This window comes from Bactrocera tryoni, unplaced genomic scaffold (assembly GCF_016617805.1).
Source record: "Bactrocera tryoni isolate S06 unplaced genomic scaffold, CSIRO_BtryS06_freeze2 scaffold_25, whole genome shotgun sequence".
In the NCBI taxonomy this organism is placed as follows: domain Eukaryota; kingdom Metazoa; phylum Arthropoda; class Insecta; order Diptera; family Tephritidae; genus Bactrocera; species Bactrocera tryoni.
The window spans coordinates 23,196,905-23,217,414 of record NW_024395977.1 but is presented as its reverse complement, the minus strand read 5'-3'; the positions used below and the strand labels follow the sequence as shown (position 1 = coordinate 23,217,414).

Sequence of the window (20,510 nt, the reverse complement as noted above, 5' to 3'; positions counted from 1 at the left end):
GTTGTCCACAGAAACAAAATCAGGAGGCTTCTCGATCGAGATAATTATGGGCAGATGATCTGATGCAAGAGTTAGCATAGGTCGCCAGGTTATGCTGTTTATCAGACCACCGTTAGCAAGGGTATCCGGCGAGCTATTACAGGTGCCCATAACTCTGGTGGGAGCTTCGTCATCACTGTGCAGAATGTCGAAACGTCAATCTGTTCCGCCAGCTCTATCCCCCTACGGTCATTTGACAGGCAGGAATGCCAAAGATCATGGTGCGCGCCTAGTACCAAACGGTTTTCACTACGAAGTAGCGCACCTATATTCGGGTGATATCCTGTTGGGCAACATGTAACTGGGGGGATGTATATATTAAATATTTCTAGCTCGACCTCGCCTGACCGGATAGCTATACCCTGTCATTCTAGGGTAGTATCCCTGGGGTCGATGTTTTCATCGATTAAACGATATTGCACGGTGTTGTGCAATATGAAGGCTAGGCCACCACCATTATCTCACTCGCGATCTTTACGTAATACGTTGAAACCGGCACAACTCAGAAGATCTGAGCGGCTGTTTAGCTTGGTTTTTTGGACCGCAGCTATCGATACACGTTCCCGATTCATAAGTGCAACTATCTCCTCGTCAGAGGGGGAGCTATGTTGCCTGATTGAGCTCCTAGGGACCGTGGAGATCCTCTGTTGAGTGGCGGCGCGGCGCGCGAACTATGTGCAGATTGCACAGCCGTAGAGGCTTGTGTCGAAGTATTGCGCAGGCAACATGGGGCCACGTAACGCGTGGTCCACTCCCTATGAGTCTTAAGGCCAGAACAGGTCTTAAGATGGCTCCATCCATTGCATGTATTGCACTTGACCGAGGTGGAGTTTGGATGGAGCCGTTTTGCGCATACGCAGCAGAAAAATTCCTCCGGGCCCGGGTTGGACTCAATGCCAGCACGAGTCAGGAGGATACGGAGCAACCCTGCTGCAAGGCATTGCTCCAATGACGACAAACACAAATTAACACTTACCGATCCAAACGGGGTTAGATCGCCGAAAAAACAGCCCTTGGTTGGATGAAATCCGAGTCAATTCCCGTGCGTAGAACCGGCTGTGGTGGGAATTGCTAACGCCAAAGGTCACTGTTTTTGGTTTCACTTTTTCGACACTTCTCACTTTGCCAAACTTTCACCTTTTTTAAAATTCAAACGCCCGCTTTCGTTGCTCGGCAATTTTGGGTTTATTTAAAAAATTATGTTTCTATAATAAATGTAGCTCAAATTCAATTTAAAAATTTAGTTAAACAAACTGTTGATAGCAGCGTATCAATGTAGCGGAACGACGATCGAAAAAGCGACTTTCGGATTCAATGTGCAAACGTAAAAAACTGCTGTGTAGATAAGACAATATTTTTTGCTGTTTTGTTTTCCGCCGTTAAACTACTACCTAGTGCTGTTTCTAACTTTTCCCTTATGTTTGGAAACCGAGGACAATGGAAAAATACGTCTTGAGAGTCTTCTATTGACTCCATATACTTCGAACAATACGGACTAACGTCATTTTGAAATTTGTATAGATAGCCTCTGAAACACCCATGCCTGCTTAATATTTGGGTCTGGTGGAAATCCAGGTCCCCATGTTGTCTAGTTATCCATATACAGATGTCATGGATGTATTTCTCTCCTCTCTCTTTTTAATTTCTGTAATTGGCGCTGATAGCTCATATAATCTTATGAACTCGTCTACTTGGATGTCTATGGCCGTTATACTTAGATACTTAAATGGGAAGGCATTTGTTACTCTTATTGCTGTGAGTTTATGCACCGCATTTATTGGTCTGGCATAGGTTTTTATGTCTAGTGCCTGTATCCTAACTGGAACAGCATATAGTCAGAGATAAAGAGATGTTTAACTCCTCTCTCACTGGAAGTGAGAGAGCAATTGCTAAACGTCAAAACCACCTAAACTTTGACAGTTGATCGAGTTCAGGAGGTTTTGACGTTTAGCAATTGGAAACGAGCGATGGCCAGATTGAAATTATACCAAAAAAATATGTAAACGGAGGTATTAGTTGCATCGTTCAAGACCACTTATAAAAATGAAATTAAATAAATTTGTAAAATTTAAAGATATTTGATGAAACGTTTTGTAATTTGAAGCATCATAATTTTATTTTCAATGGAAAATGATTAAAAACGTTTAATGATTGAGAGCTAACAAGCTTAAACCCATTTATTGGGCATTGAAAGGACAAAAGTCAGTTGTTATAATATTCTTTAAAAAGATTTAAATAGTTTCTCCATATAATAAATAACCGCTATATAGTAATTTTTATTCATACTAAATGTTGGGTATTTGAATTTAAATGCCCAAAAATTGTAATTTTGTGCAATCTGGCCATAATGGAAAATGTTATAAAAACGCTAATTTTGAGGCGCTCTCACACTGGAATAAGTTTAACAACCCTTTATTCCTGATATAGTATTACTGAGCTCATCGCTTTCGCGATTAGAAGTCGACGGCTGGAGCGCACACAACCTCTATTTGTTATCATTCTTGATATTGTAAATTTTACTTGCTTTACCTAATATATTTCATGTGTATAGCAAATGCTCCTTGAATTTCAAATTGAAGTCCAACATTACCTCTAAATACTTCTAATGTGGCTGTGAAGTTATCGCATACTCTTCTATAGTGAGAGTTATTTTTTACTCAATTTTTCTGGAGCTTATGAGCAATACTTCTGTTTTGTGCTTAGCCAGTTCCAAACTCATGGAAGCCAACCATTGGTGTACACCATTTATGCATTCATAACATTTATTTTGATCGTCATCAAGTTGTTGCTACTCCTACCACTATATGGTCATCCGAGTATGCTATTAGTAAAGAAATTTCACCCAAAAATTGGGAGGAGCATCTATATTACAAGCTTTTAATAAAAATCACCACGAAGTTATTGAAGACATAAAGTAAAATAACGCCTCATTAATTAATAAGCATCGACTTCCTGGTCGTTCATTAGTAATATTGGCCAAACAAAAAATCCAGATGAATTATCGCGCAATCAATACCGTGATCAAAAATGTGAGATAATAGAAAACTGCAAAAAAACTATTACTAGGTTCAATATTTAGATAACAAACGCTTATTTGCTACTTGGCATCGAAGTGAGAATGGTATCTGTGGTTTAAAAGTTTTTAAAAAGTGAGCGTAATCGCGCTAAACGGAATAATATGGAGAACGTATGCTAATTCAAAATTAGTAGATACAATTTTCAAAATAGTATAGCTATTCATTATACAACGTGTTTAATCTAAACAAACAATTTTTATATATATTTCTTTCTTTTTAGCAACCGGTTTATTTGTGGGTGTCACTTTTTCACTTTTGATGCTGAAAAGAAAATCTTGGCCTTTATTAATTGGATCGGGATTTGGTGTGGGCGTAGCTTTTAAGACATGCGAAAAGCATTTAAATGTGTAAAATGTGTGTAAATTAACTTGTTTAAAAGAAATGATAATAAACTGATTATTGGAGGTAAAATATGTTTTTCACTTGTTTGTATGACAATATACATATATACATATGTACAAGGTGATTTCCAAAGTAAAGAGGACTTTTTGAATCTTGCGCCCCCTGGTGGCGCCATCTATATGTCGACTGGTGCGTTAGGATCTGCTATCTTTATCGATAGTCCAGTCACATTTCATCCATTGGAAATGAATTTATTGCGTCTTTAGTGCCAGTATGCTTGTGTTATCGGTGCGAAAACGAGCTTCGAACAAAGAGCGAACATTAAATTTTGTTTTAAAATTGGTAAAACTTATACCGAAACGTTTCAATTGACGAAACAAGTTTATGGCGATGATTGCCTATCCCGTATCAGAGTGCACGAGTGATTTCAACGTTTTCAAAGTGGTCGGGAGGACATAAATGACGATAAACATGTGGGCCAATCAAAATCCGTGATCACCGGAAATTCCATCGAAACTGTGCGTTAATTTATCAAAAAACCAAAATCATCATTGAAATTCATGGAATGGAACATCTCCAAAATATCGATTTATCGCATTTTGACTGAACATTTGGGCTTACGAAAGATGTGCACAGTTTATTCCGCACAAATTGACTGACCACCAAAAATTGCTCAGAATCCAACATTCGATCGACGCTTGTGACCGATTATTTGACCAAAATTTAACCATTAACCCCTCCCCGTATTCACCTGATATGACACCGTTCTAATTCATCAAAAAACCGAAATCATCACTGAAATTCATGGACTGGAACATCTCCAAAATATCGATATATCGCATTTTGACCGAACATTTGGGCTTTCGAAAGATGTGCACAGTTTATTTCGCACAAATTGACTGACCACCAAAAATTGCTCAGAATCCAACATTCGATCGACGCTTGTGACCGATTATTTGACCAAAATTTAATCATTAACCCCTCCCCGTGTTCACCTGATTTGGCACCGTCCTACTTTTCTCCTTTTCGGAAAAATGCATTTAACCGAAAGGTGAAAGGAAAGCGTTATGCCATTTAAAAGGCTTGCACTTGCATACTAGCGGTCATACCGTCCAACGAGCTAAAACACTCGTTCGATATGCTTTTGAACCGTGCAAAAAGCTGTATTGAAGCAGAAGGGGACTATCTTGAATAAAATAAATTGATTTTGCCGAAAAAATCATTTGTTCGTTTTTTTTTTTTTAAGTATTGTTTAGTTTGGAGCGCACCTTGTATATGGTATATGGTAAACGGGAAACCATATATGTAAAATTTTCAAAACCCTTCTATCAAAGTCTGAGAAAAAAAAGGAAAATTTTAATGTTTTTTTTTGTTTCCTTCGTAAACGAGATTTTTATTTGTATTAACGGAATATGTTTAGTTCTTTAATTTTAGATGATCCAATAATAAGTTATGCTGCCCACGACGAGAGCACTTTCCTGTGAGACACACTGTGAGATTAGGTCTCAACAGCTGAATTCTCAACATTTTTATATCAAAATTTCAGGAGACATTGTTCAAATATATTCTTTGTATATGCTGTATTAAATTTTTCAAATATATGATTGATATAAAAAAGAAAATCATAAAAATACCTTATTTTTTTGTATCTCTGAAACCCACCTAACCTCTTAAATGACGCCCCAAACAAAAATAGACAACGTTTTTATAATTCTATTTATGTTTCTAATTTACAGGAACCTTAGCTTTATTCTTCTTTTTCTTAATATGCGTAGACACCGTTACGCGATTATAGCCTAGTCAAAAACAGCGCGGAGTCGTTTCTTCTTTTCGCTACGTGGCGCCAATTGCATATTCTAAGCGTAGCCAGGTCCTTCACCACCTGGTCCTTCCAACGGAGTGGAGGTCTTCCTCTGCTTCCCTCGGCGGGTACTGCGTCGAATACTTTCAGAGCTGGAGTGTTTTCGTCCATACGTACAACATGACCTAGCCAATATATCAATATCATCGGCATAGCCAGCAGCTGTACACTCTTATAAAAGATTGTACCTGCTCGATTAAGTTCCGCAACTCGAATTATTTTCTCCAACGGCAGGTTGAAGAAGTCGCACGATAGGAAGTCGCCTTGTCTGAAACCTCGTTTGGTATCGAACGGCTAGGAGAGGTCCTTAACGATCCTGACGGAGCTTTTGGTGTTGCTCAACGGCAGTTTATACAGCCGTATTAGTTTTGCGGGGATACCAAATTCAGCCATCCCGGCATAGAGGCAGCTCCTTTTCGTGCTGCCGAAAGCAGCTTTGAAATCGACGAGGAGATGGTGTATGTCGATTCCCATTTCACTGGTCTTTTCCAAAATTTGGTGCATGGTGAATATCTGGTCGGTTGTTGATTTACCAGGTTTAAAGCCACACTGACAAGGTCCAATCAGTTTGTTGACGGTGGACTTTAATCTTTCACACAATACGCTCGATAGAACCTTATACGCGATGTTAAGGAGGTTATCCCACGGTAGTTGGCGCAGATTGTGGAGTCTCCCTTTTTGTGGATTGGGCAGAGTACACTTAAATTCCAATCGTTGGGCATGCTTTCGTCCGACCTTATTTTGCACAGAAGCTGATGCATGCTCCTTATCAGTTCTTCGCCGCCGTGTTTGAATAGCTCGGCCGGTAATAAATCGGCCCCCGCTGCTTTGTTGTTCTTCAGACGGGTAATTGCAATTCGAACTTCTTCATGGTCGTGTAATGGAACGTCTGCTCCATTGTCATCGATTGGGGAATCGGGTTCGCCTTCTTCTGGCGTTGTACGTTCACTGCCATTCAGCAGGCTGGAGAAGTGTTCCCTCCATAATTTAAGTATGCTCTGGGCATCGGTCACTAGATCACCGCCTTGGGTTCTACAAGAGTATGCTCCGGTCTTGAAACCTTTAGTTAGCCGCCGCATTTTTTCGTAGAAAGCATTACCCCTGTCGGCCAGCTTATCAAGCTCTTTGTACTCCCGCATTTCCGCCTCTTTCTTCTTCTGTCTACAGCGTCTCGCTTCCCTTTTCAACAGTCGGTATCTATCACATCGCGCACGTGTTGTGGTCGATCGTAACGTTGCGAGGTAGGCAGCCTGTTTTCTCTCCGCTGCAACACGGCACTCCTCGTCGTACCAGCTGTTCTTTTGCATTTTCCGAAAACCAATGGGTTCGGTTGCAGCTGCACGTAAGGAGTTTGAAATGGCGTCCCACAGTTCCCTTATACCGAGTTGTTGACGAGTGCCCTCAGAGAGCAGGAGTGCAAGTCGAGTAGAAAATCGTTCGGCTATCTGTTGTAATTACAGCTTCTCGACGTCGAACCTTTCTTGTGTTTCCTGGCGTGCGTTTTTTGCTGCACAGAGGCGAGTGCGAATCTTCGCTGCAACAAGATAGTAGTCCGAGTCGATGTTAAGACCTCGGAGCATACACATATTTAAAACACTGGAGACCTGTCTTCCGTCTATCACAACATGATCGATCTGGTTGGTGGTTTTTCGATCCGGAGACAGCCAGGTGGCTTGATGAATCTTCTTGTGCTGGAATCTAGTACTACAGATAACCATATTCCGGGCCCCGGCGAAGTCAATCAGCCTCAACCCATTTGAGTATGTTACCTCGTGGAGCCTGAATTTATCGGCCGTCGTGCCACAGATACTTTCTTTGCCCACTCTGGCGTTAAAGTCGCCAGCACGATTTTGACATCGTGGCGGGAGCAGCGCTGATACGTGTGCTCCAAGCGCTCACAGAAGGCATCTTTGGTGACATCGCCCTTCTCTTCCGTCGGGGCATGGGCGCAAATCAGCGATATGTTGAAGAACCTCGCTTTGATGTGGATTGTGGCTAGACGTTCATTCACCGGAGTGAATGATAGTACTCAGCGACGGAGTCTCTCTTCCACACCAAACTTGCTCTCCTTTATATGGCAACTGTAGTAAATGCCACAAGGACCTGCTCAGCTCAGTCCTTGTCCCGTCCATCGCATTTCTTGGACGACGGTGATGTCAGCCTTCACTCTAACGAGGACATCAACCCGCTGGGCAGTGGCACCTTCCCAATTAAGAGATTTCCCAATTTCATTTGCCGAGGCTTGTTGTTTCCTTTCATTGGGGGTGTTTTTTATGTGGCGGATCCCAAACCCAGCGCACAACCCTATGTAGGGAATGTTTCGCCTTCTCACTTTAGCTCTCCTTCAAAGACCGGAAATCGTGAGCTGCTTGAGCCATATGTAAAATAATCGTTTCTGGCCACTCCCAAGTGAATGGCGATCAGAGAACTTTCCTCACTTGCGTGAACTTCTATACATGATACTATCCTCCCCTTAGCTTTATTAGAGTAATTAAATATGGTAATTTAATAACAATGCAATATTTTTATACCCTGAACAGGGTATATTAAGTTTGTCATGAAGTTTGTAACACCCAGAAGGAATCATCGGAGACCCTATAAAGTACCTATATATATAAAATGATCAGTATGTCGAGCTGAGTCAATTTAGCCATGTCCGTCTGTCTGTATATATACGAACTAGTCCCTCAGTTTTTAAGATATCGTTTTGAAATTTTGCAAACGTCATTTTCTCTTCAAGAAGCTGCTCATTTGTCGGAACGGCCGATATCGGACCACTATAACATATAGCTGCCATACAAACGGAACGATCGGAATCAAATGCTTGTATGGAAAACTTTCACATTTGGCAAGATATATTCACGAAATTTGGTATATATAATTTTTAAAGCAACAATGTTATCTCCGAAGAAGTTGTTCAGATCGGTTGACTAAGCATATAGCTGCCATACAAACTGAACGATCGGAATCAAGTTCTTGTATGGACAACTTTCACTAAAGCTACCATACAAACTGAACACATAGTTACTAACAGAAATGCACCTGTGAAGGGTAGTTAGCTTCGACGCAACGGAAGTTAACGTTTTTTCTTGTTAAAAATAAAAACATAAAATATAATCAATGTTACAGTTTTACACTCGATGTAATATTGGAACATAATACTATATAAAATCGTAAAATGAATGGGTATAATTATTGAATCCGTTTTGATCGAAAAACTTGACAATTCGATCGGAATATATTACATTGAAATCATTGAAACCGTATCGAAAATTAAATTTGAACTTGCCGACTCGATAAAATACATTCCGTGGCTAATTGGCCACGGCTCGAAAACATTGAAACCGCAAAATCGAAGATATATATCGATATCTATTCAATGATAAGTGAACTGCGTAATAGCCCTGACAGATGAGCAAAATTAATACGCACAAAGCAACGTTAATGCGCATTGAAATTTTATGGTGACATACGGTAGATTTGTGCATTTAGACAGCTGATTGTGAAATTTGTTTATTTATTAAAATAAAAAAAGTGAAATAAAAATGAATAAGATAATTTATTTATAAAAATGTTGATATTTTTGGAAAATCAATACTAATTTAACGAAAAGATTCGTTTATTATTAACTACGTTCAAAGATAATAGAGTGAAATTAAAAACAATAATTGATTGTAATGCGAAAAAAGTGTACGAAAAAGTTAAGAATATTGGAATAATGGATAGCAAACTGTGCATTGTTTATTTTCTGCCATCTAAAAATATTAAAATTTGTTTTTGTTAATATACTTACACATAATTTGATTAGCAATATAAAACTGCTTACCTCTGATGTTGTAAACGCAAAGAAGGCGGCAGACTTTAAGCGACGTCTGTCAAAAAATAGCAACAATCTGCCATTTTGGCTACTAAAATTTGGTAAATTCAGCTAAATGCACGAAATTCTAGTGCATTACAAATTTGCATTAATATGGGTCAAATGCGCAAGTTAATGTAAATTAAACCCGCTAATGCAAATTAGCGCTGTCGTCTGTCAGGGCTATAAATTGGCAAAAATGAAGTATTTATGTAAAAAAATACCTAAGAACGCATTCAATTATGTTTTAAATGTGTAATTTAAAGAGAAGAAACCAAAACACACCAACAAAAATCAGCCAGCAAATTCAAATCACTCATATCCCATATGTGAAAATCATGACTACTGCCGGGATACTTAGCACAAACGTATCGTATTTGCATCTTGTGGTCGCACACCTACATATGTACATACGAAAAACATATATGTATATATAGAATACTGAGTGGAAAGCTAATTTTGCAAAAGCCTCACCACCATAACATTCATACTTGAGAATCCTCTGTGGTTAAAATACAGATGTTTATCTCTTGACGGTGCCATAATCTTTACGTGAGTTCCATCAACTGGCATTGCCACACCAGGAAATATGTTTTTGCTTCTAACTTCTCGCTGGTGGCCATGTCAATGGAAATCCATCATGAACACAGCCTGTACTCAAGAATGTTGAGTACTTCATCTAATACTACAAAAAATGTCGATTGGGTCATATTTATATTGAAGTCCTTTTCAATGCAATGTTGATAACTGCCTGTGACTAAGAAACGTAGTAATGCAGCATGTTTTATTTTTGGAGAAAGAGAACCTCTTCTTTTGCCATTTTCAAATTCATTTTCCCATTCCACCAAAATCTATATAAATGTCCGTTTTGTTGACCCGAAAATTTTTGAAACTGCGTATGTACATACATACAGTACATACATCAGTAAATAAAATGTTGTTTGTTTTTAGCTTAGAAAGTTCAACTCACTTATAGTCATCCATTTCCAACAGGTCTTTTGAAATATTCCTCCAATTTCTGGGCTCACGACGAATGTTTACGCTATTTTCATCATCACTACCAAAAAGCTAAGACAATTTATTTCATTTTTCAAACTTGTCAAATTTGTTGATAACACAGTTTACTTAAGGTATGGTAAAGCAGATTATCGACGGTATCAATGATCGCATGAACATTTTCGAACGAAAATTCTTTCCGCAACGAATCCGATTTCGATACGGATTCAACAATTAGATCCAATATTTGGTCCAAAATCCATTAGTTGTTTTTAAAGCGTTAAATCGGTGGGGCATACTTTTTTGTATATTTCGATGCAAAATCGGGAGGAATCGTTCCAAATTTCTTGAGTCCGCTCCGATAACTCATTTAACCCATTAGGAGGATTAGAGTACTTTGTCAGCTGCGTCTTGACATGACTCCACAAATTTTCGATTGGGTTCATATCCAGTGATAATGGGCACTATAAAATCTACCTTTGTTGTTGGACGTGGCTTTAAATATTTTTTTTAAACTTTGCTCGGTCATATGACTTTCTTTGCATTTTGTTGCTACTTTGCACACAAATTGCTCCTGCTTTGATAGCTTTAAAATTTTGTGCTTATTTTCTGGTTGCATTGTCACGTTTGGTACAAGGCAGCTCAATTATCACTTAACAGCTATAAAATGCCCACGTTCTCATCGCAATTACAAAAAATAGCTATAATAAATCTTCACATAACGGGCGAGCATAACTTTAACATTACAGTTATTCTTAATTTACGCTCTCTATACTAGTTTATTGTTGTTAGATCTTGGCACTTTTACAGTACAGGTAAAATACGATGTCCACTCCCAACATTAAAAAAAATGAAGTTGCAGTTCAAATAAGAGCGTTTCAACGTGTTACGGTATTGCTCGTCACTCTATATATGTTTGAAGACCATTAGAAAAAACCAGAATATAAACTCATCTTTAGTTTCTAGAGATAAGATTACTTTGCCTCCATCCAAATAATTGCAGACCTGTGTTATCTATATTAACAACAATACATACATAAATGCTTACGTAGGTTAATAACTTGCATCCCTACCAATCAAAAGTAGTGAAAAAATTAGTGAACGAGTCAAAGGTGTCGGGTCAATTTTACAACTTTCTCCTTACACGTATGTATGTACTATACATTCGATCTCAACAGTGTCATACAGAACTAATATATGTCACCGAATGAGTGAGAAACAGTTGAGCATCAATCACACTCCGAGGCGGACGTGTGACGGCAGCGGCGGACGCTCTTTATATACATATGTCTTTTTGATCATAATTAAAATACAATTGTTCTTTACTATAAGCGCTTCACTTTTGAATTAACGGAAACTGTCGGGTTACATATAGCTGAACCGCATAACTGCGGTCGTTAGCACAGAGTAGTATTTTTGGGTTTCTCATTTAAATTATTTAACATATTTTATTTATCTTTAATTTAATTTTTTAATTTTTAAATAAATTAATATTTAAATATTATTTATATTTATTTCGACTATTACAAAGTGAAGATGTGTCAAATGAACTTCATTTCTTCAAAGAAATTTGATGATCTTCATAAAATATGCATATTTATATATCATTTCCATATATACATATGTACAAATAGAGTTTGTATGGCATATATGTACATATATTATTTCTTTGGTACATTTGTCTGTATGTTTGCGAAAGCAAATGCGAGCCACATACATACATATGTACAGTATGTAACACAATTGAGCAAATAAAATCACGAATATGGATTCTTACAAAAAATGTGTATTTAATTTGGGCGAATTGAATTACAGTTTTTTCAAATACATTCTTCAGCCCGTCTATAATATAAAACTACAAAAGAGTAACAGATTTATTCAGGTTTTATAAGAAGAAAATATAAATTCTCTTGTATGGCACTTGCTCAATTTTGATACATAGTAATTTTTACCGCTTTAATATTTAGTATAGCCTCCTTGGCCGCAATCACCGCTTCAATCCGCTTGGGAACGCTATTGACTAAATCTTCACATTCTTTTTAGTGATGGAGTTCCATACTTCTACACATCTAGTAAATAATTCTGCCTTTGTTTTCGGTGGACTGGCATAATTGTATACCCTTTTTTAAAACAAACCACAGGTTCTCGATAGGATTAATATCGGGACTTTGAGGGGCCATTCCAAAGTTTCAATTTGTTGACTTCTAAGATACTCCATAGTCTTCTTAGCTTTGTGCTTGGGTCGTTGTCTTGCATCAGAACGATTTTGCTACTGTCCAGACCCAATTTCTCCAACGAAGAAAAATACCCTTGCCTTAATATATCTATATACATATTCGCGTCCATATTTCCGTCGATTAAAATTAGGTCCCCAGCACCACTTTTACAAAAGCCACCCCAAAAAAGGACTTTTCCGCCCCCAAATTTGAGTGTTGGGATGACATCGCGGCTGGTAATAGTCTTTGATGGTTTCTTCCAAACGTAATGTATTCCGTCTGACCCGTGAAGATTAATCTTGCTTTCGTCTGTCCAAAATATATTCGCCCACTGTTCTGGAGTCCAGTTTCGGTGCGCTTTAGCAAATTTTAGACGTAGTTCTTGATGACGTTTAGTAAGCAAAGGTTTTTTAATTTCGCGCCTGGCTTTAAAACCTAGTTTTTTCAACTCGCGGTGTACAGTCATGCGAGAAACTTGTTTTCCGTAAGTCCTCTCCAGTTCTTTTTGAATATCAGTACCTGATTTTACTGCTCCCGAGGCCACCAGACGGTTGATAGTTCGTCTATCATGGTTATTTAAACCGGATCGCCGACCAGATCGATGTTTTGGTACTGATATTTCATGACAATTAGCAATATTTTTCACTGACCCAAATGAAATTTTAGCTAAATTCGCAACTTGCCGATATGAGAGCCCTTCATTCAACCATTGAAGCACAGATTTTTTAATAGAGTCAGCAATTTTCTTCATTTTTCTAAAAAAAAACACACGGAGTTAATCAGCTTTAAAATACTCGAAAGTTGTTTATTTGGTCTTAGCTATGCTCACACGCCTGAACGCAACCGATGTTGTAACACAATTGAGCAAATGTGCACGTGGCGCAAACCAGTCGCAGCCAGAAAAATATTGAGAAATTGTACCGTTATATTTCCGCGAAAAAAACTCAACTAGTGTACCTATTCGAATACATATATATTCTTTTCGTAATAAGTTGCGTAGTGCAAAAAAGTTTTGAAATCCGGAATATTTGATTTTATTTGCTCAATTGTGTTACATACTGTATGTACATACATTCATAATAACAAGTGTCGCACGCATCTTTCGCATGGCCGAAACTCACGCTTTGTCAAAGAGTCAATGTGTCAAAGCACTGACACGACGACAAAGCGTCACAACATTGTGTTGCTGGTAGAAAATCCGAGCTGTGCCGAAAGAAACTAACAAACGATCGCCGATTGTCACCGCTTCCCTTGCTGCTCGAACATCTTCGCCGACAAACTAGCGTAAATATATTTTTTTTGTTTTTCAAAATTATTTTATTTATTGTATCTGCTTTTTCTTAAAGCCTAACAATAAGTAATAAAATCTTAAATCTATTTAAAAACTAGACAGACTCAAGCAAGTGATTGAGCTGTTTTGGTGATACGTCGCTTTTTAATACGCAGCCATATCTCTTCTTTTAAGTCGTGTTTGATCGCAGGAATGTACCAAAGGGCTTGGGTGATCTCGGAGTTTAGATATATATTTAATTCTGCTGTCTTCTACTTCTTTTTTTACCATAGGAATACTAAGGGCTTTATGGATATTTTCGTTACGCATGTACCTTGGTGAACACGTGATTGTTCTAAGCATTTTTGATTGGAACCTTTGTATTAGATCAATATTAGTTGCACAAGCCGTACCCCACAGTTTAATGCCATACATCCAAATCGGCTTTATGACCGCATTGTATAAAAGCACTTTGTTGTCTAGGCTAAGTTTGGAGTTTTTATTTAAAAGCCAATATAAATTTGCAGCTCTAATCTTCATACATGTTACTTTACTAGAGATGTGTTTTCTCCACGTGAGCCTTCTATCTAGGTGAATACCTAGATATGTTACTTCGTTTGCTTGGGGTAGTAAAATATTGTTAATTTTTACTGCCGGGCACAGTTTTGGTCTAAGCGAAAATGTAACATGCTTACATTTCTGTTCATTCACATTTATAAGCCAGTTCGCTAGCCATTCTTCGACAGAACTTAAATGCTCCGGTAATATTCTTGATGCTATTATGTGGCATTTGTTACGGCTCACTATAGCTGTGTCATCCGCAAAAGTTGAAGTTAATTCATTATTAGCTATTGGAAGATCTGCTGTATATATGATATATAGTGTTGAGCCTAAAACACTGCCCTGGGGTACAACAGCCCTTATCTGTCGTTCATCAGATATGAAATCTTCCACTTTTACCATAAATTTTCTATTTTTTAAGTAAGACTCCAAGGTTTTATATAATTCTAAAGGTACAATTTTTTTAATCTTATATAAAAGACCTTCGTGTCACACGTTATCAAACGCCTGGGCTACATCTAGAAATATTGCTGAACAGTACTCCCTGTGCTCAAATGCTTTCCTTACCTCGTTAGTAATTCTATTTACTTGCTCTATTGTGTCATGTTTCGCACGAAATCCGAATTGATGCATTGGTATTGTGTTATTTACGTGGAGGAAAGGAGACATCTTTGATAGTAATACTTTTTCAAATGCTTTTGAAAGACAGGGTAGAAGACTGATTGGTCTGTATGAAGACGGCTGTGTTAAGTCCTTCCCAGATTTATCTATCAAGATAATCTGCGACTTTTTCCATGAAATTGGATAGTATCCGAAACTAAGAATCGCATTGAAGAGCAAAGAGAGCACCTCTACAGCAATAATTGTTAACTCAATTAGCATTTTTGGGGAAATATTGTCATGTCCCGGCGACTTTTTTGTTTTATGGTCTTTGATGATTGCAATAATTTCAGAAGGTGAAGTCTTAAAATACTCGAGCGACTCTTTAGGTGTGTTGGGTAAGATTGACAGCTTAAAGTTGTTCTTTGGCAAATTAGGTTGAAATACCTTTTCTAGGTGATTTGCAAAGCAATTAGCCTTTTCCTCGTCACTTCGAGCCCAATTTCCACCCAAGTCTCGTATAGGCATATTGGAGTCAGTTGGTGGCTTCATGGACTTTTGGGCTTTCCAAAGGGAATTTTAGTTGTTTGAATTTGGACACAGCTTCTTTATATACATTTCGGTGTTCAATTCTTCTTCACATTTAAGCGCTTTTTTTAATTTACGTACAGCAGATTTTAATTGAAGTTGAGTGGAAGAGGAACGATTTATCTGCCATTCACGTCTGGCACGCCTTTTCATTTACAAGCATTTCTATTTCTCTATTAGAGATTTTTCTGAAACTTTTGTTTGTTGTTGCTAAGACAGCTGCGCTTATATCAGTGACTTCTCTTATACTTTCGTCAATATCTCTTCCTGTATTTATTTTGTACTCAATATTAATGTGGCTACTGACGTATTTTTTATATTTTAACCAATTGGTATTATAAGAAGTTAGACCCACCTTTGGATTAACGAATACGGGTTGTTCACATAACTTTATTAGTACAGGAGAGTGATCAGAAGATAGATCAGTACATGTATCAGCTGTTATGTGCGATTTATCTATATTTTTGATTACAGCAAAATCAATTAAATCTGGTCTTTTCTTACGATCACTGGGCCAATATGTCGGCTTACCAGGAAATATTATTTCAAGGTTATTGTGACTATTTATAACAGTTTGATACAGCTGTCGTCCTTTCGGATTAATAAGACGTGAGCCCCAGTACGTGTGTTTTGCATTGTAATCTCCACCTGTTAAAAATCTTTACCTAGTGTTCCAAAAAAGTCTTTTAATTCGATTTCTGTAATTTTAAAACGAGATGGACAGTATATAGCCATAAGGTTTAAGTCACAACCCCGATTTTTTAGCGATATTGTTGTAGCTTGTAACTGTGGTGTAGCATGAGATTATAGAGCATAATGGTTTAAACGATTTTTAATCAACACTGCCGTGCCACCATGCGCCTTACCACCCGGATGATTTGTAACATATAGTCTAAATCTCGGTATATTGAAATTATTTTTATTTGTTAGATGAGTTTCTGAAATAAACATTACATCTATATTCTTTTCAGACAGAAATCTGATAATCTCTAATTTATGTTGGTTAACAACGTTAGCATTCCATATACAGATATTTAGTAAGCTCATTTTTTACTTAATAATTTTGCAGCATTTGATTTTGTGATTTTATTAAATCTTGGATCATGTTTTGCATAGTAGACATAAATTGTGTCATACACTGTGTAAGATTTATAATCATAGTTTCTATACCTCCATTTGGAGGATTTTGCAGCAGTTGCATTTGCACAGTGTTGCCTTTCACCACATTTGCATAGCTTCCTTGCATATTATTATTGTTAGAAGTAATAGAATTTGAACTTTTTGCTGAGGTTGCTATAATTACATTACGGGGTGTTTGTAGCATTTGCGACGTGCTTGAATGCCCTGTGACAACTTCGATTTCAAATCTTTATATACAGGGCAACCTCTGTAGTTAGCAGTGTGATTTTCTCCGCAATTGCTGAATTTTTTATTTAATTATTCTTTCTTAAGGATGCATTTGGAAGTGGGATGTAAATCACCACATATCACACAAACACTGCGTAGAGCGCAGTATGATTTAGTATGCCCATATTCTTGGCAGTTAGTACATTGTACCGGACCGTTCCTTTTATGTGGTTTTTCCACAGTTACTCTACGATGCAGCAAATATTTCAAATTATATATTGGATGGGTCCAATTTTTTTAAGTTGATTCGAATTCGGAAGATAGATCAGTACATGTATCATATTTTAAACATTGGCTGTGGTACTTTGTTTCTATTAAATATATTTACAACTGTTTTAATACCAAAACCACATTTTTCCAATGCTTCTTTGACTTCACTAGAGTCTTCGGCGGACTCTATACCCTTGATTACAACAACTAGACCCTTAGAGCTCTTCAGTTGATACGAATAATAATTCTTGTTTTTAATTGACAAAAATTTAACTAAGTCCATAAAACTTTTTTCAGTGTAGGACTGAATTTTTGTTTCATCTATATTGCCTTTTTTCAAAGGCACTTTATGGAAATTGTTAGTACCTACAATTTTACTTAATTCAGCAACGAGAGCATTACTGCTACGCTCACGCAAATAAATTGGAGGGGGTTTGGCATTAACGACTGTGGTGGTACCCTTCGCAACGTCGTCTAACTCTTGCTTAGTAAGGCAAATCTGTTGCCATTTAAAACTCCCGTTTTATTCATATTTGGTGTGCCGACTTGAAATTTTTTAGGATTGACCGCTGCCTTTGAAGGACTTAATTTCCTTTTTATATTAACGTAGCGATCAATGTCAATTTGCACAGACTGACCTTTTTTAATGGTACATTCTCACCTTGCGTTATGTTATTCTTCGCTACCTGCGTGCTTGCTGGTACCTGCTTAGTTGTTGGTGTGTTCACTTTTATTGATGGCCGTTGTTGATTGCCGTTCTCTGCTGCTTTTGTATTTTGTACGCTCTGCTTATGGTGCTGCTTCGATGACTCATCATTCTCACCGTTGCGTTGTTTGTTGTTATGAGCTGTATTCGCAGGCTCTCGTAAATATGTAAGCGTTAAATATTTAACGCAACCTTTTCCGAACTCGCATAAGAAGTATAACTTCAAAAAAATTCAACAAAAAAGAAAACAATTATTTATTTATTACTAAAGGACCCCGTCCACGCTTTGGTGTGACTAAGGCATACATTAATTATTAGCTATTCAAAAGAATAGATTATTCTTAATTTTTAACAATAATATTTATAGTTTTTAATTTAAACATTTTCAAATTCAATTTAAATCTGCAAGAGGCAAGAGGACTATTTCTCCATTAAAATTTCCAGTAAAAATAGTTATTGCAATAATATTTCTTGGAATATTTTTGATTACCAAAGGTTGGCCGTTGCATAATTGAGGTGCATTGAAATTACTCTGAATACTAATAGTTGAAAAAGTATCAACCGATGATAATATACATAGTATGTCATTCCGGGATATATCTAGATAATTTCCGTTGTCATTTTCATCAAACAGTATCGAATGATTGAAAATACATCCATTTGTCTGAGCACAACTGTTAATTGTAAAATTAATATCGTCAGCTTCTACATTTTTAGCAACTAATAATGTAGCCCGTTATTCAGCCGGTTATGATCCAAACCTCTAATTTTTACTTACAAGAATACTTTAAATTCATTTTTAATAAAGTAATTTTCATTATGCACTGCGTATTTGGTTGCAGTTATAGAAATTAGGGCAATTCACAATCTGGTGCAAATGGTCTTGCATATTTGCAATTGCAAATTCGCTGTACACTTTGTTGCAAATATGCAAGACCAGTTGCACCAGATTGTGAATTGCCCTATTGTATTATATCTGAGACTGGATCAGGTTGCAATTGTTCGCGTATATTAATGGTTGCCTTAGAATAGGTAAATAATATCAATCCCAGACTGTGGTGAGACAGCACCACCGAAAACTTCATCTGCACTCATCTCAAGTTATAATTGAACTTTTTGTCAACACTGCAGCTTGTTGTTTTAGCGGATACCTAGTACCCGTTAGGATGGTAAGGATTAGTTGTCGTCGACGTCATCTAACGGAAGGCTCAAAAAATGGGCTGTTTCGACGGGGACGGATCAAAGAGAGTGTTAGATGAGTGGGGTTGGTAGCTTTGCATGCCCTACCTATGTAGCAAGTGTAATGCGGAGTCTGATTGTGCGCAGGACATATGTTGGATATGTCGGGGTCTATTCTGGATAAGTAGGAGTTTAACCTGCTACAATATCCAGAACGAAGCTGGCCATTGAACTTCAACTCGGTCACCATGTCGCTTCGGATTAAAAAAAGCCTTGACCGTAGACGAAAGCTTACTCACACTGGTGGACAGGTTCCATTACTTTAGGTGCTCTATCTATTTCGTCCGCTTGTGTTGATTTACCAATCGCCGAATCTCCAAACTGAGATCCCTTATTCGGGGATCACCGTGATCGGCATGGCGTGAGGTGTCGCGCTCGTTAGATAAAACAGCTGCATTCCTTGCGGAATCCACGTACGTAGGAATGGATAATGCGTTGAAGGTGTTCTCAGTAAACTATGTTAACGAAGGTACGGTTGTTCACAAAAACAAAATCGGGAGGTTTCTCGATCGAGATAATTATAGGCAGGTGGTCTGATGCGAGAGTTAGCATAGGTCGCCAGGTTATGCTATTTATCAGACCATCGGTACATTACAGGTGCCCATAACACTGGTGGGGGCTTCGTCATTCATTGTGCAGAATGTCGAATCGTCAATCTGTTCCGACACCACCATTTCCCTATGATCGTTCGCAGGCAAAGGATCGTGGTGCGCGTTAAAGTCTCCTAGTTCCAAACGGGTGAAAACGGGTTTTTGTCGCGGGTATCCGTGGGTGATCCTGAGGGTGAAAGAGTGGCGTGTAGGTGGTGTTTTTTGCAGGTGTAGAAACTGCAGGGCGGTTGTCGCACTGTGGTGTTGTTTGGTGTTTGCCACTGTTGAGTGTTGGCGGCAGACTGCTGCAGCATGAGGCAACGTATGACACACTCCACTCACGTGTGGTGCGCAGACTGGAACACGCCGAGAAGTGACACCAGCCAGTTCAGGAATTGCACTTGACTGATGTGATGTTCCGACGTATGACGGTCTGACACACGGAACAGACTGTGCGAGGAACCAGGAGTTGCTGAAGGGTTCTCGCAAGAGGATTGGAGCGGGATGAAAGCTGGTGGGGGGACAAGTCTGAATGGAAATTATGTTGCCTGTGTGAGCTCCTGTGGACCGTGGAGGTCCTTTGTTGGCAGCTCCGTGGTAAGGACGGCGCAGTGTGCGAACTGGGTGCAGATTGCCCCATAACTTGTGGTCTACTCGCTATGTTCCTTAAGGCCTAAGCAGGTCTTAAGATGGCTTCATCCATTGCATGTATTACACCTGACCGAGGTGGATTTAGCACAAACGCAGCAGAAAAATTCCTCCGGGCCAGGGTTGGACTCAATCCCAGCACGAGTCAGGAAGATACGGAGCAACCCTGCTGCAAGGCGTTACTCCAGTGAAGATAAACTTAAACTAAGACTTACCGATCTAAACGAGATTAGATCACCGAAATAACAGCCCTTGGCCGGGTCAAATCCAGTGTGTAGAACCGGCTATTATGGGAAATTACAAT

General features: G+C 38.3%; 1 protein-coding gene across 1 annotated transcript in view; it reads left to right on the top strand.

The window, feature by feature from the left end:
- Nucleotides 1–3,527, top strand: part of LOC120780309 (MICOS complex subunit MIC10-like) — a 45,292-nt gene extending 41,765 nt beyond the window's left edge. The window contains exon 2 of the mRNA XM_040112602.1: nucleotides 3,337–3,527. Coding sequence (XP_039968536.1) covers nucleotides 3,337–3,467 — 131 coding nt within the window. The 3' untranslated portion in view covers nucleotides 3,468–3,527. The remainder of the gene's footprint in view (nucleotides 1–3,336) is intronic.
- Nucleotides 3,528–20,510: the final 16,983 nt, after the last annotated feature.